At 37.2% G+C, this 26,641-nt stretch overlaps 2 protein-coding genes across 6 annotated transcripts in view; one reads left to right on the plus strand and one right to left on the minus strand.

The window, feature by feature from the left end:
* Positions 1-65: 65 nt before the first annotated feature.
* Positions 66-3,523, minus strand: LOC131426920 (transcription factor TFIIIB component B'' homolog). Of its 2 annotated transcripts, XM_058589699.1 has the most exons (6): positions 2,895-3,523; positions 2,455-2,797; positions 1,756-2,400; positions 1,545-1,696; positions 1,296-1,486; positions 66-1,237 (listed from the first exon to the last, which is right to left on the minus strand). In XM_058589699.1, the coding sequence occupies exons 2-6, from the start codon at positions 2,750-2,752 to the stop codon at positions 100-102; spliced, it is 2,424 nt and encodes an 807-aa protein (XP_058445682.1). In that variant the 5' UTR covers positions 2,753-2,797; positions 2,895-3,523; the 3' UTR covers positions 66-99. The 2 variants fall into 2 exon arrangements, with proteins under 2 accessions (XP_058445682.1, XP_058445681.1); XM_058589698.1 differs by lacking the exon at positions 2,895-3,523 and having other exon boundaries at positions 2,455-2,888.
* Positions 3,524-7,102: 3,579 nt separating this feature from the next.
* The window catches only part of LOC131426923 (peroxisomal multifunctional enzyme type 2-like), a 49,260-nt gene continuing 29,721 nt past the window's right edge, over positions 7,103-26,641 (plus strand). Inside the window, exons 1-6 of one of the 4 annotated variants that reach the window (XM_058589702.1) lie at positions 7,115-7,282; positions 7,464-8,232; positions 8,301-8,815; positions 8,879-9,476; positions 21,750-21,935; positions 22,050-22,470. In XM_058589702.1, the coding sequence (XP_058445685.1) occupies positions 7,584-8,232; positions 8,301-8,815; positions 8,879-9,476; positions 21,750-21,935; positions 22,050-22,261 (2,160 nt within the window). In that variant the 5' untranslated portion in view covers positions 7,115-7,282; positions 7,464-7,583 and the 3' untranslated portion in view covers positions 22,262-22,470. Of the gene's footprint in view, positions 7,396-7,463; positions 8,233-8,300; positions 8,816-8,878; positions 9,477-21,172; positions 21,342-21,749; positions 21,936-22,049; positions 22,471-26,641 lie in introns of those variants that run through there. The other 3 variants (XM_058589703.1, XM_058589704.1, XM_058589705.1) reach the window with 3 other exon arrangements.

The following is a 26,641-nucleotide window of genomic DNA, read 5'->3' on the forward strand; positions in this document are numbered from 1 at the left end:
TTTTTCGGGTTTTGTATTTTGAGTACAAAATGACTTGCATACTGAATCGTATAAATTCACTTTCCCGGCATTTATCAATACACAAAGAACAGCAGCGTCTCATTCTGCATTTTCCCCAGCTTCCAGAATTGAGCGAATATTTTCAATTACATCCTCGGGGACATCAAGCGGCTTATCACTTAGTTTACCCGTTCGTGGGTCTATCACATAGATTTCATAGATTGTTCTCTCCAGAGTCGTATCCTGACTTTCGACTAGTACCAGCGAATTAAGATCGATATCTTCCAGCGGATCCAGTCCGTGAGTTTCATCCTGTTCGTCTGATTCCTCGTGCCGTTGCTGTTGATCATCACTAGGTTCTTGCTCCTTTTTGGGCACTATTTTCGAATTCTGTAGGTCTTCTTGATTGACGTTTCCTGTCTCGGCCATTTTTACTGATTCAACTGGTTCTGTGGGAGTTGGTGTGCCAACAGTAGATTGATTACTATCACTAATGCCGGACTTATCAACGCTTGATGCATCTGGACGTGACATGGGACATTGCTCATATTGTAAAGTTGGTGATCGAATGTTTGAGGAATTTTGGGACAAACATTCTACCTTGACCGGATGCGCTATCGGAGCGTTCGCTGGTACCGAAAGATACACCATATCGCAACCACCATAATACTTGGCATCAGCGGAATCGATCTCGTATTTATTCACATTATCCACCTTTGGTTCCTGATAAGCTACCGTAGTTTGACTTTGATCATCCAAATTTTGCAGCGTTATCACATTCGGCAGGCTAGACTCAGATTCTATGTGTGGGTGTATCCGGACGGGGTAAGCTTGAGGCTCTGCTTTGATTTCAAACACACTACTTGCCTCCTCATCGACGATTTCAATATCCATAGATTCAATATCAAGAGGAGAAGTGATTGCTTGCGTCGCACTCGGAGAAGCAGATACATCCGAGCAAAACGGAGCTACTGAAATTCTTGAACAATCTTGAAGCGGCACACTGAATTCTCCATTTGGAATATAGGGTGCATCGTTCAAATCGATTTGCAGAGAAGGTTGCAGGTTTGAGGGAGGATTGTTTGTTTCTTTGTGCGTTTTCCGTTTCCTGCGATTAGGCTTTGCTTCCTTTATTGGAGGTTCTACTTTAGACAAGTTTTCGTCATCCAACAAAACCCGCGCTGCTTTACTTATTCGTTTTTTAGGATTACGATTTTTATTTTGATTTAGTTGTAATCTGCGTGCGAGGAAAAAATATTAGCCTAGTTATAGCAAACAGTCTCAGAAACACTCACCGTTTAGCAGTTTTCTGTTGCTTCAGTGTTTCCTCAGCTTTTAGTCGCATTTCTCGTTCTAGTTCTCGCTGGCGTTCAATTTCTTCATCTTCTTGTTGAAACTGTTGCTTCAATTCTTCTATATTGAACTCTTTCGGATAGAGCAGCGCTTTGTTGACTAACATCAAATTTAGGCGTTCTTCTTTTTTGAACTGTTTGTTAAATTGAATTTTTCATTATTAACGTTAAAATTGTCAGCCGTTACTTTACCTTTAACTTAAGATCTCTTCGACTGCGATTTGGAAAAAGTTGTATCATCATAGAAAAATCCGTTCCTATCGTATGCAAACATCGGTAGAATCGAATTGTCTCTTCCGGAGGCCAATCTCTAGTTCTTTTGTACCGACTGTAATATCCAGAATCTGAACAAAAAATAAACATAAATTACTAAATATACTAATCAAACGGCCAATTTACTCACTCCCGCTAAACTCATCATCGTACACGATTTCCGTTTTCGCCATCGTGTCCCGAATTTCCTTTTCCCGCTCATTCTCAATCACCAAACTGGTCTCATCCAATATCATTTCACCATTGGGTCCGAGCTTAAGCTGGGGCGTGAGCTGCACTGGAGCTTTAGGTGGATCTGGCACTGGTGTTGGCGGTGGTGGAGGCAGCATCTGAGCCGGAGTAGGCGAACGTGATTTACTCACACTTCGTCTTTCCCTATCTATTGCGCCAGGGATATTTTCCATTGAACATTTTTTGGCAAATGCCGGATTTTTCATAGGATTTTTGGCAGGGTTATAGTATATCATATCGAACATAGTCAGTGACTGTTTGTCAATGTTCTGAATGTTATTCAACCGCCGGCGAAGATCTCGTTTGGCATCGGATGCTTTTTGTGATTCTTCCTGTTTGATTACTTTGCGAGATTTCAAACTCACATCCGAGTAGGATTTATTCGAAGTCATTGACTCAGTACGAATGCGTTTACGTGGACTATTAAGAGCATTGATGTAGGCAAACTTGGTATCGAATTTTTTGGGTGAATATGGTTCATCACTGGTTTCAACAGACGAGTGTGGGGCCGGTGTTGTTATCCTAAGCGGTTCCTCAACCGGTTCTAGAACCAAATTTAATTTCAATAAACATCTCGATATTCATAAAAGAAATATACTTGGAAATTTGAAGGTGTGTTTATCTTCTGCTGGACTAGTCGTAATCTCAGATTTTCCAACTGCTTTTGCTGGAACATTTTTTTCAATTGTCCGTTTCTCACCAAATTCATTATTTTCACTGATTTCATTTTTCGAATTTTGTTCGGTCAGATCGGTAGCAGATTCACTTTTTGTGCTGCCTACTTGTTCAGCATTTGTAGTCTTAATATCTTTAAAAGATTCTCCGAACACTGGTTTCGATGGCCTGCGAATTGAAAGATTCGCAGCCACTTTCACACGCGGACGACGCATCGCCATGTTTACACAATTGTTTTACAAGGATAAGCACTTGTAACTACATTTCTATAAAAAAAACCAATTATTAGATGCGCTTTAAAATTCACTGAAACATTCTACTACAAAAGATAAATCTTTCATTTTAAAGAATGACGAAATTTACAATAGATGTTCACTCTAATAATCTCTAGGCAAAGCTATCAGCATGGTGTTGTTGTTGCATTAGTTAACGTTCTTTTTTTTATTTGCTGTGTCACTAACGTGACAGGCTAAGGCCAGTGATGGCCCATCTTGCCTTTGTATTGTTAGATTATAATTTAATTTTGTGTTTTAATTCGATTGTGTTTTTTGCACATGTATTGTTCATTTATTTTCTTGTAGGTTATGTTTGGTTGTATTATTATTTTCGAGTATTTTATATTTTTCGATTGTAAATTCTTTTACATTGACTCCCGATGATGTTTCGCGGCGTCGCCACACGGATTAGAGATGGGCAATTCGCTCCTGAGCTGTTCCAGCGAATCGAATCATTGAAGTGAGCTGACAGCTCACAGCTCTTTTCAAAAGAACCGCAGCTCATCAGCTCACTCATTTGCTACCCAGTTCACTGCATTATGAGGAAGGGAACATGCTACGAGCTGATCGGATCTTCGGCTCTTTAAGAGATTCAATTTAGTCGACATCAATTAAAGATAAACTAACGCATTGCATTCATTGCATCATTGCAAATCAATGATTCAATTTCGATCATGCATATGAAAGAAAACCGGTGCATAAGAAAAACGGCGCACAAAATGAACCTCAAGTTCAAACTAAAAGAGCTGATGAGCTGATACATCGAATCGATTCACTTTGGTGAGCTGATCGGTTCGGAGCTGTTCACCAAAATGAGCTGTTTTGCACGCCTCTAACACGGATTCACTCTAGGACGAGAAAAAATTTTTCTTCCGCGAACAGAAATACACAAAATTTTATCGCACTAGTGCGAAACGATAAGCTAACACTTCGAGAGCTTCACCGGAAGTGAGTTAACGTTCCACAAACGTTCAGTTTCATTGAGCAATTTGACGTCTCTGTTACTCACACCGATGCAGAGTGCGCAGATCTATTAGGTTTTTTACCGTCACTGCTAACCTCAATCGAATGAACACATTTTGACAGTCCAGCAGTACTGTTTATAAACAGAGATTTTTTTGTTTGTCTGTTAGCAATTTGCATGATCCATATCGCTTAAATAGAGTTTTAAAACATTTGTTCACGATTGGATACGGTTTGTTTTTGAGCTTTATTGAATAAAAGTGACTAGTTGCAAAGTGTAAAGATGATTGTTTAAGACGTGTTCTTCGATTTTGTTTAAGATTGTTTGTAAACAGTACCGCTGAATTGTCAAGGATGAATGCTTGTTCATTTGTGACGTCACGATAAAAAATCTTATTCATATACGAAATTAGAATGTGTGCGAACCGAAGTCAAAGTTTGTTTGTTTTTTTTTTTTTTTTTCAATAGTATAATATATATTTTCAGGCACACTGCTTAAGCTCTAAGATGCCAAGGGTATTTCCTAATCTTAATTAACGACTAACTTAAAACTAGAATAGTATTATTAGATTATGTCGTCTAGAATTTTTGAAAAAAGCTTTTAGCTGGTATTCGGCAGGTGTCGGTGAATTGAATATTGCATGAATTCCAAATGGTGCTATATATGGCCGCTTCCTTTCGGTTCGTGTGGGTCCGCGGGAAACACCCCCAGGCTACGAAGGCCCGGCGGGTGGCCCGCATGCTGGTCATCGTCTGGAGCGTAGGACCGTAGGCGGTGATGGTGATGTTACGAAGAGATGAGAAAATAAAAAAAGTAAATATTGTGAAAACCGAGGTAAATAGGGGGTATGGAAACAAAATGTCTGAAAACTACAGAGATCTAATTAGTTGCCATCGAGATGGTGAAGAGACATGGAAGGGGGGAACGAAAAGTTAGTGACAAAAAAAGATCTTGTTAGTTCCAATGAAGATGGTGTACAGGGACGGTGATCGAGAGAATCGAGCGGATGTTAGTGTCGAACCTGTAGGTGGAGATTATACTTTCTGAGCGAGGTATAACAGATTACACTTGGATATTAATGTGTTTGAGGTACTGGTATATAAGAAGCATATAAGAGATATCCCGACTAGCCAACACATCTCGGACCGGAACTTCAGGTGGTCTACCTCGGGCCCTTAGGGAGTCCTTTAATAAAGACCTGGCGTCACGATACTCCGTACACGTCCATACGACATGCTCGATGTCCTGATAACCGTCACCACAAGCGCAGAGACCGCTCTCCACGATTCCAATACGCCGGAGGTGCGCGTTGAAGGTGTAATGGTTTGACATGAGCCGAGACATCACACGAATGAAGTCACGACTCACGTTCATCCCCCTGAACCAAGGTTTCGTCGATACCCTAGGGATAATGGAATGCAGCCATCGTCCCAGTTCGCCATTGCTCCATGAAGTTTGCCAACTTTCGAGAGTTTTCTGACGAGAGATACTGAAAAATTCATTGAAGCAGATTGGTCTTTCATAAATATCACCTTCTAATGCGCCCACCTTAGCCAATGAGTCTGCCTTTTCATTGCCCGGAATGGAACAATGCGAAGGGACCCAGACTAACGATATTAAATAAGACCGTTCAGATAAAGTTCTCAAATGTTCCCGTATTTTCCCCAGGAAATATGGGGGATACTTTCCTGACTTCATTGCCCGGAGAGCTTCTATTGAGCTTAGACTGTCCGTGACAATGAAGTAATGGTCTTTGGGCAAGGTTTCAATGATCTCGAGGGTGTACTGAATAGCAGCTAATTCTGCGACGTAGACTGAAGCCGGATCACTGAGTTTGTACGAAGCGGTGATGTTCTGATTGAAGATTCCGAAGCCTGTGGACCTGTTGATGTTTGATCCGTCAGTGTAAAACATCTTTTCACAGTTGACTGTTCTAAATTTATTATAAAAAATATTTGGGGCCCTAAAGTTTGTTGTTTGTTTCCCATGGTTTCAATTTTACACTGAGGTAAAACATTTTTGACTCATAATCATACACTGCGAAAAATGCATATAGAATTTCGTAAGCTATGAACTAATGAACCAAGTAGAAGACAGTTCCATTACGTGATATAGAGTTTCATGAACGATTTTATGTCGTTCTCAACTGTTCTCTTGGCATTGCAGTGTTTTTTATTGCATATATGTGTTCAATAACTGACACGATGCGGCTCGACAAAATTCACTGGATTATTTCGACATACTCACACTAGCATTAACCTTTCAACTGCTGAGAATAGCCACACCAACACATTCGCACGTGGATTGGACTATATTAATGTCAGTGAGTTTTTTGACGTTCGTCTTTTTCGTACACGCTGCAAAAATATATAAATTTTATTAAATAAGTTCTCGGTTGATTTTTCATTAGGGCGTATAAGCAAGTGACAATTTCTCTTTAATCACTCTCTCTTTCGATTATTGTGATGTGATTAAAAAGATTTTCTTTGATATCACAATTCTGTTTGAAAGTCGAAAGTTTCGGGTATCATTTCATGCAAAGAGTTGAGTGATAAACGTGGAAACCGCTTGGTAATTAATAGAAGAGAAAGTAAACAAAGAGAAACTGTCACTTGCTTATACGCCCTTTTGAAAAATTAACCGACAGTTATGAAGTCCCAACCAGAGATGCCATTTATACACATTTATTTGTATTATACAGATTTTTATATGCTCATACAGATTTAATACAGAGTACAGATTTTATACAGATTTCCTAAATTTAATACAGATTTATACAGATCTCACAAAAAGTAAGAAAGAAAAAAATAAACTTTTCTGTCTAAGCTATGTTTTAGTATTTGATTCCAGTGAAAGTCTTTCAATCAACGGACAAATCACAAATCATATGGATATCTGTTGTGAAATCCATTTATATTATAATTTGAAACCAATTTGAACTGATATTCAAGGAAGTGATGGCATCATGAAACTTTACTGTCAAACTGAGAGTTCTATGACCTGACTTGAATTGGGTGTTGAAATTACATGTCAAATTATGAAGTTAACAATTTCGAACTAGATAAATATATGGAATTACAATTCAATTGTGGATAAAAAAAATATAAAAATAAACTATGAAATTTCGTCGTTGAATATTCTTGTGGGCGCGGCAATGACTGATTGAATCTACCATCCTACAACCACAATCTATTGGAATAACATCTTTTAGCATCATTTTGTTGTAAGAATTTCATTTTATTAGTGAATACAGATTAATACAGATTTTTTATATAAAGCAATACAGATTTTCTATGAAAATATCTGGCATCTCTGCATTCAAGAACCGATGGAGCGACATTGATGAAGACGGTCGAACTTTCAGATTAGATTTGCACTTGCAACACAATCACATAATATTATTATTATTATTTTCTTATGTCTCGGTTTTTGTTAGTCGTATGACGTGTTGTGTTTAGTACGGTTGAAGTGCTTGGGCAGTCCACAACTGAATTATTAGTGGTATATTTCAGGTACTATTGAACTAGCACTAATTTTATTCCGCAGACTTATAAAAAGTAAAACTCATTCCATGAGGTCAAAGCAGTTGCATATTAATAACATTGACCATCGTATACTTTCACACGTACAGTAATTGATTGACAAGCATGACTTGCACTTAGTAAATTCGGTGTTTTTTTTTGTTCACTCCAGGTCAAATTCCACGTATCGTTCCTTCGCACTACGAGATAAGATTACTGTTAAACAAATAAGCATCCCCCGGTGTCGAATTTGCTCATAACATAGATCAACTAGGTTTAGTACGGAAGGAAAATGGTTTCAGCTAATGCAAATCAATTGCGATACGATGGCCGAGTTGTGGTCATTACCGGTGCCGGGGCCGGATTAGGACGAGAATATGCATTGCTGTTCGGTTCTCGCGGTGCAAAAGTAGTCGTGAATGATTTGGGTGGTAATTTTCATGGTCAAGGAAAATCGAATGCTGCCGATAATGTGGTGCAGGAAGTCCGAGCGGCAGGTGGAACCGCGGTTCCAGACTACAACTCGGTGGTGGATGGTGATAAAATTATTCAGACCGCCATGGAAGCTTTTGGCAGGGTTGATGTTTTGGTCAACAATGCGGGTATTTTACGTGACAAGAGTTTGGCTCGTATTTCGGACGAAGATTGGAACCTTATTCATGATGTACATCTGAAAGGTAGTTTCCTTACAACGCGGGCTGCCTGGGCAATTATGAAGAAACAAAACTATGGCCGAATAATTATGACATCCAGTAACTCCGGTATCTATGGGAACTTCGGTCAGGCTAATTACAGTGCGGCCAAGCTGGGCTTGATTGGATTAGCAAACACGGTTGCAATTGAGGGAGCGAAAAATAACATTAAATGCAACGTGATTGTGCCAACAGCCGCTTCAAGGATGACCGAGGGGATCATCCCGGAAATTCTGTTTAATGAGCTGAGTAAGTACCGTTCAATTCATAGAATGGAACTAGTACTTTTTAACTTTATTTTGTTTTTAATTTTATAGAACCCAAACTAATTGCCCCGGTGGTTGCTTATCTCTGTCACGAATCTTGTGAAGATACTGGGGCGATAATTGAAAGTGCAGCTGGTTGGGCAACCAAAGTTCATTTTGTCAGAGGAAAAGGCTCAATTCTACGAACATCAATTGATGAGAATGTTACGCCCGAGTATGTCAAAAGTGTTTGGGATAAGGTGACTGATATGTCTGATACGAAACATTTGAATACCATCACTGATGCAAGCCTAGCATTGGCGGATGTACTGGAAAAGCTTCGTGAAGGAAAATTTGGAGAAAACTCAGTGACGGAGTCCTTTAAGTTCAACTTTAAGGACGTTATCCTGTACGCTCTAGGAGTGGGAGCAACAGTAACAGATGAAAATGATTTGCGATTCTTGTATGAGAACCACCCAGATTTTTCAGCCATTCCAACGTTTTTCATTCTTCCTGGCTTACTCTCGGTTATGGGATCAAACCTAACCGCGACCGCAATTCCTCATGCTAGCTTTGATTTAACCAACGTAAGTTTGAAATTATTTTTTAATTGACGTTTCATTTATTCATTAATAACTTTCCATTATCAGATTTTGCACGGAGAACAATATATCGAATTATTTGATTCAGTTCCGACAGATGGTATTTTGACGACAACATCAACTGTAATCGATGTACTGGATAAGAAATCAGGGGCATTGGTAATTACGCAATCTGATTCTTATGACGTAAATGGTACGTTGATTGCACGTAGTCAAAGTAGTACATTTGTTGTGGGCGCAGGAAATTTCAACGGCAAAAGCAAAGCCAGCCCGGAAGTTAAACCACTGGTTCCAAACCCCAAACGTTCCCCAGATACGTCAGTGCAGATAAAGACATCGCGAGACCAGGCTGCTTTGTATCGGTTGTCCGGTGATTTAAATCCTTTGCACATTGATCCCGGCTTCTCTACAATCGCCGGATACAAAATACCGATCTTACATGGATTATGCACGATGGGAATTTCCGTGAAAGCTGTTTTGAAAAACTTTGGCGCAGACGACTCGTCTTTATTCAGAGCTGCTAAAGTGCGCTTCTCTAAGCCAGTTCTACCAGGACAAACATTGCGCGTTGATATGTGGAAGGAACCAAATAATCGTATTTGTTTCCGCACGGTGGTTGTGGAGACGAACACAGAGGTGCTGTCTGGTAAGTATATTTTGAACTAGAATCCAATTGACTAATTTATTCATCAATCGAATCGATAGTAGCATAGCTAGGGATAAAAAATGGATGAAAAGTAGATAGAATATTTTCGAACCGACATCAATCGAACGTAAAGCATTTCTGGAATGTTTCGAGAACGGAGTGGTATGATTTTTTGAAATGAGCTTTGTAGCACATCTAGTCATAAACAAGTAAAGCAAATAGCTGAGCAAATAACCACTGTCTCTTGAGCTGTCTTCGATTTACAAACTGATTTTTTTTTCGATTCTAACGGATATTTTTTAGTAAATTAGGTTTCGTCAGTTTTCGTTAACATCAGCGGAATCTCATCCTCCATTAAGGTAGCGCTTCGCCGTGGTCACGGGAGTTCGCTGCCTATTCCGGGGTTTCACGCACTTTACCCAAAATTGTGAGAAAACGGTAAAGAAAACGGAAATTCCAAGAACATACGATTGTAGATAATTAATTTTTCTATCGATTCGTATATAAACTGTGCCTGATAAACGTTTTTATCGAAAGATTTCGTGCGAGTTTTAAAAATAAATGAGTTTTTCCTTATTCTTTCGCACGCACACAATGTCAACGCATGCATTGGGGTGTGAAAAATGCCACATGCGGTAGACGATAACAATCTTTCTTTCGTTTTCGTTATCCGTTCTCTCTGTGTAAACGTTGAATAAAGATGAGTAGAAAATGTAAGTAAGTGTTACTACTTTGTAAAATAATTTCTATTCATGTTTCAGTAGAACCAGAAATCAGTAATGATTTTCATCGCTACTAGCTTTGACGCTTTGTTGAAAACGTAGCACATCCCTACAAATGCGAGTTGTTTATAGCGAGAAATGGAAAAAAGAAAACAAAAGGTTTAACAAAACTCGCACGAAATCTCGCGAAAGAAAAGCTTTCTAACTAATATTTTTCGCCAAATGCATAGTAAAATCATTTACATACAATCGTATGTTTTTGATTTTTCGTGAATCGGGTTAGTATTGGAGAAATTTGCAATTTAGAGTGAAATTTCGGCGACAAAGCAAGAGGAAGCAGTGAGTTGTCTCGCTTCGACTTGACCACGGCGAAGCGCTACCTTAAGGTTAGTTTTGTGATACTCTCCTTATGAGCAGAAATTTTAGTTTACACGTACAGAACGTCAAAGCTTTTCATTTCGTTGACGTGTGAACGTCTTCGCAAGAATTGCACACATCTCGGATCGTCGAAACAAGAAATCGATTTAGTTTGACAGTACCTTGAAAAGCATTAAATAGAATTTAGTTTATTTAACACCGTTTTACCTGTTGATGGAAAACCTCAAAAAACATAAACTACTCCTCAGTGAATCCAATCTTTTTTGTGAGCAATCATAATATCACCTATTATTCGTTAGCTTGATTCACGTGGAATACATTAATGAATAAAATGTCTGTTCAAGAATGAGCTAAAATTGGCTCAAGCGACACGTTCGTCTTGTAAATTGCGTCTTTGGTTTTCCATCATTTTTCTTGTGGAAAGGGGAGGATAAAATCGAACATGGAAAAGAACTGTGTAGTGGATACGGTGGAAAGTCATCACAAAACAAAAAAACTTCCAAGGCATAGGGGCTAAAATGTACATTCAATTAGATCTCAATCGTCCGATAGCAAATAAATATTTTACCAAAGTCATTCCATTCTGCACCTCTGGAGGTTTCCGAACGATTCACAATATCTATGAGTAGAAGATAATTCGGTAATCCATGAGGGATAGTAAACAATATGTTAAAATCTTTCGAGGTCACAAAAGCAAAACTTTATTTACTCCTGGAAGAATAACGAGCACCCGGATAAGTATTTTCGTCAATACAGAGCAATTACACATCACATGATATGAACTACAGCAATCGCATTTACACAAATCACACGATCTACCTTGCTCGCAGCCCTGCTCTTTTTTTAGTTCCAGCTGAATCAGATTCAGGAGACATTCTTACAGGACTGTCGTTCGGTATCTTAACGACATTTTCAGCCCATCGTAATCATTCAGTTCCAGGGTGTTTTCAAAGCATTTATTTTCAGTCCGATACGCCTTTGCTTCGGCTTTCAGTCCGATGTATGTGTCCATCATCTTCGCAATGTTACGTGTCACAATATTAACGTCGTCAGCGAAACCAAAAATCTGTGCAGACTTTCGAAAGATCGTATCGCTCGTGTCGATCCTCGCTTTTCGAACCACACCTTCCTAAGTAAAATTAAACAAGAGACAAGAAAATCCATCACCTTTCGCAGCCCCTCCCCATGATCTCGACAGCGTCTCAGAAACTCGTACGTAACACATCACTTTATCCATCGTTACTATAACCAATCGCGTCAATTTATCCTTGAAAATCTGGTACATAATCTCCCACAGCTGTTCTCGATCGATTGTATCGTATGCCCTTTTTGAAGTCAATGAATAGGTGACACTTCTGGAGTACTTGTCTTCTCGCGAATGTGTGATCCAAGTTATGATTATTTATTGCCACATTCAGAGTGACGTTCATAATGCGTTCAATGCCATTATCTGTGTTGCTAGTCGTTACTTTTGACAATTCAACTTGATTTGAATGTTTCAACGAATACAGGCCTTCGGAGACCAATAAATGCGAAACTTCAATTCAGGGGGGGGAAATAAGCAAATTTTTTGATTCACAGTAAATAAAAATAGTCAGTATTATCTTTTCATATCACATATTCATTGTAGATATTAAAAAAACTTGAAATGAATGATTTTTGATAAGATAAATTTTGGTTTTACTTAGAATTTAAAAAGGCAATAATGTTCCTGATCTTTTTTTCTAATGAGAACATCTAAATGTCAACTAAATTGTCAAATCATATCATTTCATTCATATGTGAAAACTTTAACGTGATATGCATTTCATTTCGGTATATCAAGTGATACCAGCGCTAATGTGAACATGGTATTCATAATATCCCAGATATCATGCCGAAATGGTTATATGCGTTGACATCAAATTGTATGGGATACCAAGGGCTATGGAACGTGATGTCATCGTATATCCGGTATATTCGCGTACCACTTGATATCAACGCTATCAATGGTGCATTACAATTTTGTTTTCTGCTCCAGCTCTTGCACGCATGAACAAGTTCTTTAGTGTTGGGAAATGATCGTATAATTTTCAAACGTATTTAGAAATGAGTAATAGAAATAACTTGTTTTCTTCGTTAAATCTTTTGATTTGAAAGCGCGCAACGTATCACAGTGACGAATTCATCTTTCTTAGCAACAATGCAATTTGCAAATTGGATATGTGAATTAACCGCAGATTTGTCTTCTTAATCGCGAAAACCAGCCAATTTCACGAAAAATGCACGAGGGCGAACCTTCATTAGTCACACAGGAGCAGAGCTTTAAATTGTCACGAATTCTTAATGAAAGAATCCAATCCTTCTTCTTCTTCTCTTTCCGCAGCTGACATCCGTCAAGCTGCTGCTGCGGAAAAGAATCCAATCCAACAGCCACATATTCGTTTCTTACTGTCTCATTAGTGGAAAACCGCATCCAAAACAAACGAAGAGAGACGACGCATTTTCGTCTCTCATTGAAACAAAAGAGAGTACAATTGTCAACGTCACTCGTTCCTCTATGACAAGATGGAACCAAACTAACTTCTGCAGGGAGAATTAGTAGAATTTCAATTCTCATTCTTTCATCGGTATATTGAAAATCTGTGACGTTTGGCTATAAAGAGTTTCATAAATATGATAAATTGAATTATCGAAAATCGCGACGAAAGTTTTCGTTACAAATAAGACAATGACATCGGAACTATACCAAAAAGAGTGTCTCCAAAAACGAATTTTGCCGTTTATTCGATCCCACGACCATCCCGTAATGTTTTGGCCAGATTTGGCAAGCTGTCATCACAGCAAAATCGTTCAAGAATGGTATGCAGAGAAAAGGGTCCAGTTTGTTCTGAAAAACCTTAACCCACCTAACTGCCCCTAGTTCCGCCATATTGAGGAATACTGGGCAATCATGAAGAGGAGACTCAAAGCGAAAGGAAAGGTTGTCAAAGACATCAATCAGATGACGACCTGGTGGAATAAGATAGCTAAAACGATGGACGAAGAAGGTGTGCGTCGCCTAATGAGCCGTGTTACAGGAAAAACTCGAGAATTCCTTCAAAATCGTGACAAATTATTTTATCCGTATTTTTTCTTAAAAGTTTGAAGAAAACGCTACATTTGTATGAAAAAAGATCTTGAATTCAATAATAAATAAATGAAATACAGGCAATTGTCTTTGTTCCAATTCTATCTGAAGCAAGCTTTAGCCATAGCATGCCATTTAGCTTTAATAACAGGAGCGCAGACAACCGCTATACCAATTCAAACGCGCCATTCAAACACTGCGCCTACTGACTTCCTGACGATGCTGCGCTCCTTTTACTTCTATGAATCAAATCCAAGGGGAGGACGCTTAGAACAATGTTCCAATCACACATTAACACAATACGTTGGTGCATTTATCAATATTGGCACTTTCGTTTTCATACAGTTGCACAGTTGCGGCACACAAAGGGCTCAGTTTTGACAAGTAGCTGTTTCATGGGGCACAGCGTGGCACACTTAGTTTCACGGTATATCACGTGTTTTTTAGAGGCACAATATAGTTTGTGTTAAGCGACTCTCCCCTTGATCAAATCTCATTTTATTGGGCTTAATCTAAATAGTGCAGTGTTGTTGGCCAGCTGGAATGAAAACTGCCTTTCGTCACCATAATCACTATTTGGAATGTGGCAAAAATATATTTGTTCACATTAATCACATTCGTACATCGAAAATATTGCAGTAATTATTTCTCAGTTGCGGCTCAGTTGCAAATTCATTCAGTAGAGATTTTTTTATTGAAGAAGATATACTAATTTAATCTTGCACGAATCTCTTCGGTGTTGAACTGAAGCGTAAAGGAAATTTAGCATCGAAGTACCGTCGGAGACTCTTCTCACTTCAGATTATCTCTTTAGCGATATTTCTTCGGGTGAAAATTCGTCATCAAGTTTCGCTGATATAAAAAATCACTTATGAACTTCGAGGTTCAGAGTTTTGTGGATACTTGTTTCATGAAAGAAAATATCAGTAGTGATGTTTTCAGTCACTGAGTTTTTTCTAAGAAAATCTCTTGAACTGATTTTTTCCCGAGTGATAGAGAAATGAACTTTTTCTGATCATGATTTTCCCAACACTGATCAAAACTACTAACGATTCGAGCACCAACAGATAAAAGCCATTGTGAATCGTTTTCTATCATTATCGATTCTCAAAGCTTCGGTTGAATATCGACACTGCACAGCATACGGTATTTATTGAAAACCGAAAATGACTGAAAGGGCCAATGAAAGAAAGAACATAATTTTTAAACTACAGTTCCGCTTGTGTCGTTGACTGGACATGGAGCTCGCTCTCATAATTTGCAAGCGGAGTTGAGAGTAACGTATATTTCGTCTATGTTGAATAAATAAAATTACTCTTATTAGGAGGTATAGAACTAAACAAATCAAAAAGGGCGAAACTCTTTTCATGTTGATTTATTCAGTTGATATAGAAGGAAAACGAAAAAAATTGCATACCTTAAAACAATTAATCGATTTATCAAAAATGAACCTATAATTTAAACCGAATTCGAAACAATCATCCATGTTTTTCTTCACTTGCTGTTGAAATTAGTGTCCAAAGAGCAAAGTCTTGGCATTACATTCCTTTTGTGAAATTTGGCCTTTCTGTTTCAACAGACTTCGCAGCCGATTCATAAAGCATACAGAATCATTGCATGGATAGTACTACGATTCTACTGAAACTAAGAATCCTTCCAGGTCGGGGCTCGAACATACGACAACTGGCTTGTAAGACCAGCGCCCTATGCATTGAACCGCCAAACCGGGTTAATTCCCCCGTTCTTTAAAATGACGGCCTCTATGCCCATTTCTTTCTCAATTAATCTGCGTTTTTCCAATAAGTCTAGTAACTCAAACCTTTACAATACTTTAATCTCTACAGTAGTCTCACTTTCAAAATATCACACTAGGTTAACTTCATTGTACAATAAATTTTTGGTCGTTAGTGCGGGCATACACTTTTGCTTATGTTCTAGTAAATTGGAAAAAATATATGGCCAATTCCAGGTTAATTTTTATAATGGTTGCTCAAACAAGTGACAGTTTCAATAAATTAACATACAAGCGTTTTCCACGTTTACCAGTCAGCTCTTTTTATAAAAAAAATACCCGGAACCTTCGGCTTCCAAACAGAATTGTAAAATCTACGTAAACTTTTATAATCGCGTTACAATAAACGAAAGAAAAAGTGAACAGAGAGAAGCTGTCTCTTGCTCATACGGCTCTTTGAAAAATCAACGGAGAGTTAGGTTTTACATGAATATTTCATAAAGAAAGGGGCTGCGAAAAATAACTAAAATTTTATTTATTTTCCTATCGCGAGCTTTTCCGTGAACTATTTATATTTATATCACGCAACTCAAATTTTCATCACATATCTCTAAGAGCATTTCCGAAAGCACCGCTGCAACGATGTTGTTACGTTCATTACAAGCTGGTTTATAAATCAATCATGCATGGAATCGCCCGCGACCGCAACACATCTAAAATATTGATAGTTTTTCTGATTTCGTTTGGTGAAAATTGGTACACCTGATCGACTGTTATTTTTTTTTTCTTTTCAAAATGTCCATTGTTTTTAAAACAACAGAGTTGGCGGTCAAAACCAGTGCTGCCAGGTTAACAGATTAATCTGTGTTGCATTAAACTTTCTACACAGATTGTAAAAATGGCACAGATTTTCACAGATTCTTCAATCGATCACAGATTTTTGAAAGTCGATCCCAGTTTAGCACCAAAAAGTATAGAGCGGGTGGAAATAGTGAGACATATTTTGTTTTTTGCTCACCAAAATGATTCTCCTCAGCTATAATGGTACGGGAAACGTGCACAGATTTTGCACAGACAGGTGTTTGGCTTGATCACAGATTTTTGAAAAAATGACCTGGCATTCCTGGTCAAAACAACTAACAAACTAGTTAAACTTTCCATTAACTGGATTGAAACACCTAATGTAGATGAATTTATATGAGCTGAAAATTTCAATTTTTCATTTTATTCATTAATTTCAAGCGCTAAACTGGACTCCAGTGGAAGTTTGAATAAATAGTTATTAACTAAATTTACCACTCGAATACGTTGGGTCGAACAATCTGAAAATAATTTTTAAATGTGTATGCAAACAGAATAAAAAAAAAATTAAATGAGTCGTTCCTGAAATCGTTTTTGAACAAGCCTTTTGTTTTGAAATGTTCATCTTGAATTAACCGCATGTGAAAACAATATTTTTTCAATTACCTGATTATGTAAAAAGTGAACAATAATGTTAGTTGAATCAGTTAGTTGTTAGTTGAATCAGTTTAAACAGCCAAGGTAAGAACCAACAATTGTCATATTTCAATTTAGTGACAGATAGGTTCTCCGTGAAATTCAATACGTGTACTTCAATATCCAGGAAATACAATAATCAGCACTTCAGAAAACATTAGGACACTAAATTTTACGATCGAAAGCTTTTTTTCTTCTCTCAAACTTGACACCGGCATATATAAAACGTGAACCTCATCTCCTGTGCATTCTCTTTGTTTTGGATATGAGTTGAAGATTCGAAATAAATATAGTGAGATTAGCCGGATTTATGCATTCATTATAATCTCAAGATTGTGTAAAAGGTTAAATTCACAAGAGACAAAGTCTAAATTCACAAAATAGATACACTTACGTGTTCTAATCTCGAACAGAAATGAAACACGACCCTCCAAACCTGAAATGATAAGTCAGGTATCAGGTCGATATGAAAACAGGCAAATTAATAAATCAAATTTCCGTTAAGCGTCCATCAAAAGAAATAAGAAATTACGTAACCATTTAAACGTTTGGTTGGAGTTTAATGATATTTATGCTAGGTGAACATATTCAATTTCGCTTATATTAAAGTCTCGTTTTTGAATCATCAGTATATTGTCAGTTGATGTTAAACCGACGACACGACCAGACACTTCGAAGGAAAATCAAAATAAAAAGTGTTCGTGAGCGATTTACCGCCAGTTACCACAAATATAGCGACCCCTTGATGGTGATGAAAATAATGTTCTTTAGCAACACTGCTAAAGTTGCTACGAACTAGTAACCAAGGAACCCCATAATAAATAAACAAACCACTTGAAAAAATTTTGAAACAGTTCAATTGAAATTTTTTGCCATCAGTGCCAAAATTAAAAACTATAAATAGTTCTGGAGAAATCAAGATCGAGGAAGCGCGAGGCCGGGAACTGGTACCCCTGAAAAATGATATTATCAATACGACGAAGTAAGACGCTTTTACAATACGCTAACTACGAAGAATCTCTAGAATTACAGAATTATCTTGCAACAGAGCCAGGTTCAATCGTGAACATGTAGCAGAAATAACTAGACATTTGTAAGTTAATGTTACAACGTTCCTTTTGTATTTGCGCCAACCGGAACTGGGTGCACAATATGCGAATCTGACATTAGATGTATTGCTGCGATAGACAGGTGTCATGCTATATCATCTTCAAGGGCTATCAAGGAGCTCAATCTGTATCGTAGTCATGAAACTCATTCATGATGAGTATCAAATTATTTTAAGGAAATTTATTTTTACAGCTCATAATTCTGATCAGAAACTGGATTCCCGTGCTTCTCAAATGTCTCAGGTTCATCCAATTTTACACCCGTTTTGCGAGGTAAAGGAGTACCTGGAATGTCCAAAATATGACGACGTAATGTTTTACATGTACGTTGATTAGCAATTAGGGTTCAATGATACGGTAGAAAATCAGAGGAATAAATTTGACGAATACTTTAGAAAGTCATTATAAAAGAACAAATTTGAATTCTGTTTATAAGTCTATTCGTACCTGCATATGAAGTGCGATTCTGGAATGGATTAGAAATAAACCTCAAATATTTAAGCATCTTTGATTTGTTGCAAACGATTTACTTGCATCTCGTAGAATAGTGCTGATTTATCTGATCGACTCAGCTTTATCATTCATTATTCGATACTAAATTTTGATCATCAGATTGATAAAAGGATTCGCACTAACGGTTCAAAGACTTTTGCAGTTTACTACCATCTTAAAACTCATTTACATAGCAGACAGCCCTCATAGATTTGATCTGAAGTCTTATTATGTTAAATTTTTTACCAAACATCGACGGATATTGAAACGCTATGTGATACCGACAACGCAAAAAAATTATCCAATACAAAAGATTTTGGCACATACATCCTACAAGAAATTTTTCGTAAGTTCGAGCCCCAGCTGAACTAATCGATCCACTGCTATTACGCGAGGTGATGCTGCAGAACTTGTTATTTGCCGCGAAATGAGATCTTCCACTCGAGGTAGTTTGTTTTGTTTACATTCTTCAAGTCTTCAATATGCAGTAACCAAGGTTTTGGTAATTGTTATTCAAAATCAATAATTCATCAACCTGTGTTGCCAGTTTCAATAGTTTTTCATGACATTTCATTTTGACATTACCAGTTACTGAGGGGTAGTTAAATTTGCGATACAGTTTTTAAAGCGAGTGGCAGGTCGTGTCGTCGGTTAAACTCTATTGTAAGTGACACATTTTTCAAATTGCGTCGAAACATCAATGTTATCAGCAAAATAAAATTTCCGCTTACTGGTCATCCTGATGGCAATCACAGCTGTAATTTTCAATACGAAAAAAATGTCACTCAGTGGAATTGAACTTTACGGCTTAGTGGTTTAAGTTGAACTGCTAAATCAGTAGCTTAGTGGTTTAAGCCGAAGACGAATCATAAATATAAGTAAAGCTTGCTTCATTTAGAATTGGAACAAACTTTTGCTCATATTGTGGCGCTCCTGGTGGACGGATTTGGAAGTTCTTGGCGCCCACGTGTCGGGAATTTTGTCAGCTTCGCGTATGATTTTTGACATTCCGCAAATCGACTGTACTTTATGAACAATCAACATGGAAGCCGAAAGAAGGGAAAAAATTGTACACAGTTATTTGGAAAATCCATTGTGGACTGCATCTAGGCTAGCTAAACAGCTGAAATTGCCCAGAAATACCGTATGGCGCGTTATCAAACGGTATAAGGAAACATTGACGACGATTCGGAAGCCTCAAGCCAATCGTCGGAGTGGAACTGTCGACCGGAAACTGCATGGTACGATTTTGAAGACGATTAAGAGGAATCCTAATCTGTCGGAACGTGATTGGCCAGAAAATTCGGTGCTGCCCATAGTACCGTGAGGAGAACTCGACTCCGGGAAGGAATCAAGTCGTATCGAGCTAGCAAACAGCCAAATCAGACCATAAAACAGAATAGTGTGGTCAAAATTCGTGATCGGAAACTATATGACCAGGTGCTGACCAAGTTCGACGGGTGTCTTCTGATGGACGATGAAACCTATGTCAGGGCTGACTTCGGGCAAATCCCAGGTCAAAGAATTTACTTGGCAACGGCTTGAGGGGAATTTCTAGCCGACAAATTGTTTTCGCCGACAAATTTGCAAAAAAATTTATGATTTTGCAGGGCATTTGCAGCTGTGACAAAAAAAACAAAAGTTTTCGATACAAATAAGACAATGACATCGGAACTATACCAAAAAGAGTGTCTCCAAAAACGAATTTTGCCATTCAATCAATCCCACGACCATCCCGTAATGTTTTGGCCAGATTTGGTAAGCTGTCATTACAGCAAAGTCGTTCAATAATGGTATGCAGAGAAAGGGGTCCAGTTTGTTCCGAAAAACCTTAACCCACCCAACTGCCCCCAGTTCCGCCCTATTGAGAAATACTGGGCAATCATGAAGAGGAGACTCAAGGCAAAGGGAAATGTTGTCAAAGACATCAATCAGATGACGACCTGGTGGAATAAGATAGCTAAAACGATGGACGAAGAAGGTGTGTGCCGCCTAATGAGCCGTGTTACAGGAAAAAATCGAAAATTCCTTCGAAACCGTGACGAATAATTTTATCCGTATTTTTTCTTAAAAGTATTAAGAAAACGCTACATTTGTATAAAAAAAATCTTGAATTCAATAATAAATAACTGAAATACGGGCAATTGTCTTTGTTCCAATTCTATCTGAAGCAAGCTTTAGAAGTATTTGAAGTAGATTTTCATGAGTAATTAAGCTTTTGCACTGCGACAGCCTTATTTACAAACCTCCTTCGAAAAAACTCTGTATTATAAATATTTTCCAAGTTAACTGTTTCTAGATTATTTCTTGTTGAAGTGTAACTAGGGATGTCGTAATGGATAACCCAGATACTCGATAAAAATTTTATCGAATAGATTTAAAATTTTACTCGATCTCGATTGAGCAAAGAAATATTAGTGCTGATTGCTAAGCATCAAAAGCTTATGATCTCATCATAAGTCATCGGTTTTTATCGAATACACGCACAATAAAAATTAGCTTAACTTGGCGGCATGCAAATGAAGATAATAGTCTGGTTATTATTATCAATACGTGTACAAAAGAGCAAGAATAAACATAATACTCATACACATTCATTCATTTTCATGGAAAGCGTACACACATACTAAAAAAACGCATTCATACACGAATCTTTATTTACTGGCAGGTTCATGTTCTTTCACTATTCTTTGTCGCCGGTTAAATCATTCCAATGTACATGTTAGTAGGAAACTGACAGTAGGAACAGTAGGAAAGAAATTTAGGTGAACTTGGGTAGCACATTCGGTCAAAAGTTAAAGTAATTTAAATAACAATCATTGCTCGGTGAGTCCAGAATAAAAATCAGAAAAATAACAACTAATCTAATCTCGCCGTGGTCAAGCTAGGAGTTACCACGCTGATGTGTTTCGTGTTTAGATTCAGTGACTAGAAATATTATTTTTGATAAGAAGCAAATCGCTTGTAAATCGCGATTATTGCAGCATGACCAAGCATTTAATGAAAATAGCCTTTCAGCCATTTAGATTTTGGTTTTTCGATTCGGTTGGTACCTCATTCGATATCAATGCACGATTGAAAATTCAAATTGATAAATATTTTTGCCGAACGACCTCACTGTTCGTCACCACTCCCTTGGTTGCTTAGTGTTCCGAACGCTTCAGTCAAGTGATAATTGATATAGTACTATAGTGGCTTCGATTTCGATCACACTAACGTTTTTTATTTGATTAGGCGCTTACGTGGACTTTAAGAAGATAGTCGTTAAACCAAACATGACTGCCGGAAAGGATCTACAGAGTGATGCGATTTTCGCTGCAATCAAGGAACGCATTGCCGAGGACGAGGCCAAGGCAAAGTCTATAAATGCTGTTTTTCACTACAAGATCACTGATGCCGGCAAAGTTGTTAAAGAGTGGGGTAAGTTTCACTCACGTGTGTCACGAATGAATAAATGTTCTAGAAACTGCGTTGCGACAAAGGCTTTGCTCAGACGTAAATATTATTCTAAACTTTAAATTAACTTCGTTTTAGTAATTGATTTGAAATCAGCCAAGCTTTATGAAGGCCCAGTACAAGGAAAAGCTGATACCACACTGACAATTTCCGATGCCGATTTCGTTGACCTAGCACTTGGCAAAATTCAACCCCAGGCCGCCTTTATGAAAGGCAAGTTGAAGATCACCGGAAACATTATGTTGGCTCAGAAATTGTCTTCAATAATGAAGACAGAAGCTAAACTTTGAGATCAAAATTTGGCATGTAACAGCTGCGAAGTAAATCGCTTGCGGATGACGCTTTGTACATTAGCGTTGTGGTGGCACAAGTGTTTATAATTACATTCTTAGAAATTATTTTTAAGTTCAATTATAGTATTTTATAAATGGAAAACTACAAGTTTACTATTCCATGTGAGCATGCGGGAAATTGGGGCAATACAAACAACTAAAAAGTTTATATTGTTTATTACTAAGAAAGAAATAATCCATCTAATATTAATATTATTGCTCACTGATTCGTCAAATTGGTGGGAATATTTCAAAACAAGGTGTCATTGTGTGTGTGGCAATGTCATTGTGAATGAATAATTTGACAAACGGTTTTCTGACACAAAAGTACTGTCTTGAAAATTGAGTCAAACGAATAACAAGTTCCTGAAAAAAATTGACACAAAAGTGTGTAAGATCTGTCTACCGTATTCGTGATTATGTTTGTACCATCAACTATTGTACAACTATGTTTGTACAAGGTTCCCGTTTAACCTTTGCAAACAGTGTCGGGTTTCTTGTAAGCTTTAACTCATAACTTGGTAGGTTGTGTATGAAAGATATCGGTTTATTCAGTCAAACTGTTAAGAAAGGGCACCGTATTCGTGATATGTCCCACGTGCAAATGTCAGAAAAAGACATTACAATCGCCGTAGGAGTATCCCGGTGGACCGTGAAAAGGATCTTAGACTAAGAAAAGTCAGGGGTGGAATCATGTAAGGTGATTATCACCAAGTGATTATCACTTATGAAAATTTGGAATCATGTAAGGTGATAATCACCAAGTTATGTCACCACTGCTGAAAGGCTAACATCACTATCAAATGTTGGCATTACGTAAGGTGATAGTCACCACGATTTAATCATCTTCATGTCAAAATGGAGGTGATAGCAATTTAGTTATCACTTTTAGTAGTGATTTGATTTTTTTGAGAAGTGACTTTATAAATGATTGTCCGTTAGGTGAATTTTAAGCCACTGATATAAACATAACCTACCAAAATTGGTCGGAGAGGATAATTTTTCAATAAAATTCGTACTGATTTTGTGTAAAAATTAAATACCAAAATGAAAAGTAACTTAGTTTGTATTGTTTAAAGAATTCATAGAATGAACGGTAGTATTTATAAATAAATCAATTCATTTATGTTGTAATAATTATTTGAAGGAATATCATTGGGGTATTCGTAGAGTCAAAGATAAATTGCTTTCTGGAAATGTGATAAGTTTATGAATGTAGACATCTCCTGTTGCACATAACCTAACAACATAAAAAATCTATGCTAACATTTTCAGTAGAATTAGATGGTCGTGACTTAGTGAGTGACATATCAGTCTCGTTCAACTGAACGAGAAAAAAAGATTAAACTGCGTTCTTAATTTTCTTCTTGTGAGTTGAACTAAATAAAGCAATATTTTTGGACAATTAGTTGCTAATCATAGTGGATATTCGTAGTACCGGTGAGTAAAATTTCCAAAATGGAACTATCATTCGAAAGCTCTGTGAAATGCCATAATCGTAAAGTGAATGAAAACTCTACACAAAATTATTTAACGGATCTTTTTCATTCGAGAGGAATGCCATCCGTTGTGAAACATCAAGAAGATCTAACAATTCGTGTTATTTCAAAGCTAGCAAATTTATCCCAAAGAACTGACTGTGACATTGATTTCCATTGAAAAAAGTACGGGTGTGTAATGTCAGAGACATAACTGGATGTCGGGAATACGAATAAAACTGACACGCTTTCTTTATACTTCCGAATTCGAATTGGTAGTGGATCGATTGTGTGAATTGTGCTACTTTCCCCTTTTTCACTACTAGAATTTTAAACGATGCGCCTATACTAAATTACAGATTAGTTACATTAAACATTCTGAAACGCAATTAAATATTATGAAATAACTAGATAGTTCTTTATAATAAAAATGGGCCGTATAGAGTACAGTAAAGTAAAATTTCACATAATTCTTTGAGAGTATTATTATGGAACCGATTTGAGGAATTCTGAAATTAGGAACTGGACCCGAGTTCAGGAACTGAATTTAGAACCAATAACACTCAGAATTCAGTTGCAATTCTAGAACTACAATTTCGAAACTGAAATCAGTTCCGGTATATAGTTCCAGAATCCAGTTTCAGTACGCAGGTTATGAATTTTGCACTCCCTCGACGGCAATCTTCTCGCTCTGATGGCCAGCAAGCGAATGAGAGTTGCGACCTGAGCGTTTGAGGTTTTAACAACGCAGAAGGTGCACTTCCCATGACGTCTGCGACGTTGCGGAAGTAAAGAGTTTTCCGCGTTGTTTTCAAATTTTGAGAAAACTTAATTTTTGAGTTGTTCGTGGTTATCGCACACTGTTCAAAATATTATCCTAAATTCCTGATAATATTTTTGATGAAATGGTGAAAGAATTATGTAGCTGCCATTAATACAAGTCGACATATTCACGATTAAGTTCTGCCCATTCTTCCATATGGCTAATTTTGAAAAGGCGCCCCATAGTAAAGTAAGTCGTATTCACGACAATAAAAATCGGCACTAAATTAAACTAACAAGTGAATTTTTTATTTGTTTGTGAGAGGTTTGCCATACTCGCGAGGCATTTTTTTTTTCAACGTTACTCTTCAATACATACAAATCATCATTGATAAACATGACTCGAAGTAATCAAAATGATTGAAAACTATGGGAATAAAAATTTAGATTTTAATATATTATATCGGTATATGCCACTTTCATTTGTTACTCCTCCTAATATCAATGGTATACGCCACATTCATATTTTACTCCAGAAAAATTGACGTTTCTTGACAGGTGACAAATGGAGTGAAGTTGGCTCAATCACCGGTGATGGTGATAGCAAAAGTGATCACCTTCGGTGATTCCAAACATTCTGGTGATCACCTCTTTATCACCAAGAGGTGATAGTCACTTATCACCTTACATGATTCCACCCCAGTACAACTATCCGCAAAGCTGACCATAGGTCAGTTCGGGTCTGAAGAGCGGTACGGGAAATCGTGGAGGAAGATTGTGAGGTGAAGTTTTTGGGCATAGAAAGAAATTCACATGATTATCAACCGCATCCGCGAGCGATGTAAGAAAATCTTGATTTTCTTCGAGCGAAAAATAAACGGTTTCTTGTTCACCAAAAAGAGCATGTCTACCATCGTACTGGTATCAGAATTGACCGCTATATAAATTTTCATCCGGTTAAACACGTGACCGACGAGCATAATAACGTGTATCTAACCAAGTACCCTTGGTGTTTGAATTGATGATTTCCAATGGCAAAAAATTGACCCGGTGTTCATTCCAGATGGCGACAAGGTAAACACGGAGAGTTATTATATAAGTATTTTCTTCTGTGGAGAGTTCGATCCGAAGCCAAATGTCACTGAAATGAAAATCTTATTTATAATCATCAGATTTGTCATATGAATCATATGCAGAATATAATTTATAGAAGTTATATGGAAACTTATAATCTTTATTTAAAGTGTACGTTAAATCTAAATAGATGTTACCATAATGAAAGTTATGAGGATATTCCATATAATGTATATGGAAATCCGATGAAACATAACTCGTTACATAATTTATATTCATTGGATATGTCTTATGAATCGTACACAGATGGTATTTCACAAAAGACATATGACAACTTATGACCTTTAATGGAACTCTACATAAAATCTAAATGATGAAGAAGGAGTTGTGTCCTCGATATACATCAACTGCTCCAGACAGTTTTTTTTAGGAAGCTCCGTTATTTTGAATCGCTGACAAGACAGCTCATTCGATTTCGTTCAAGGATATGCCCTAACGGATTATGAAGAGGATTTAAATTATTCATTTATAGTTTCGGGATCCTACTTCTCCTTCGCAAATATCATAACGACTAGTATAGCTCAAATCCTCAATAAAAGAAGTAGTTTCCGATTCGTTGTGCATCTGATTCGTCTGGTAACTGTAAATATCCGATAAAATCAGCCAGTTCCAAAGAAGTAAGTGTAGTTGAAATACTAAAATAAATTTTCATTATGAAACTCCTAACATACGAAAAATATAACAAATTTTTAATTAGACAAATATATTCATTGTTTTTGATTCCCTTAAGCACCATTATCCCAGTATTTTAATTAATTTGAATCTTATATGTATCACTTATTCAATCAAATAGCAATAATTTGATCTATATATAACTGCTATATAGAACTGGGATGACCTCCATCAAAAGTTATATATAAATTTTATGAAACTAGTCATATGGTATAGATAAACCTATCTATATTAATTCGAAATGAATATAATATGCGCTTCATAAATTGTTTCCATGTATGTTGTGTGGATA

The sequence above is a fragment of the Malaya genurostris genome, chromosome 2 (genome assembly GCF_030247185.1).
Source record: "Malaya genurostris strain Urasoe2022 chromosome 2, Malgen_1.1, whole genome shotgun sequence".
NCBI lineage: Eukaryota > Metazoa > Arthropoda > Insecta > Diptera > Culicidae > Malaya > Malaya genurostris.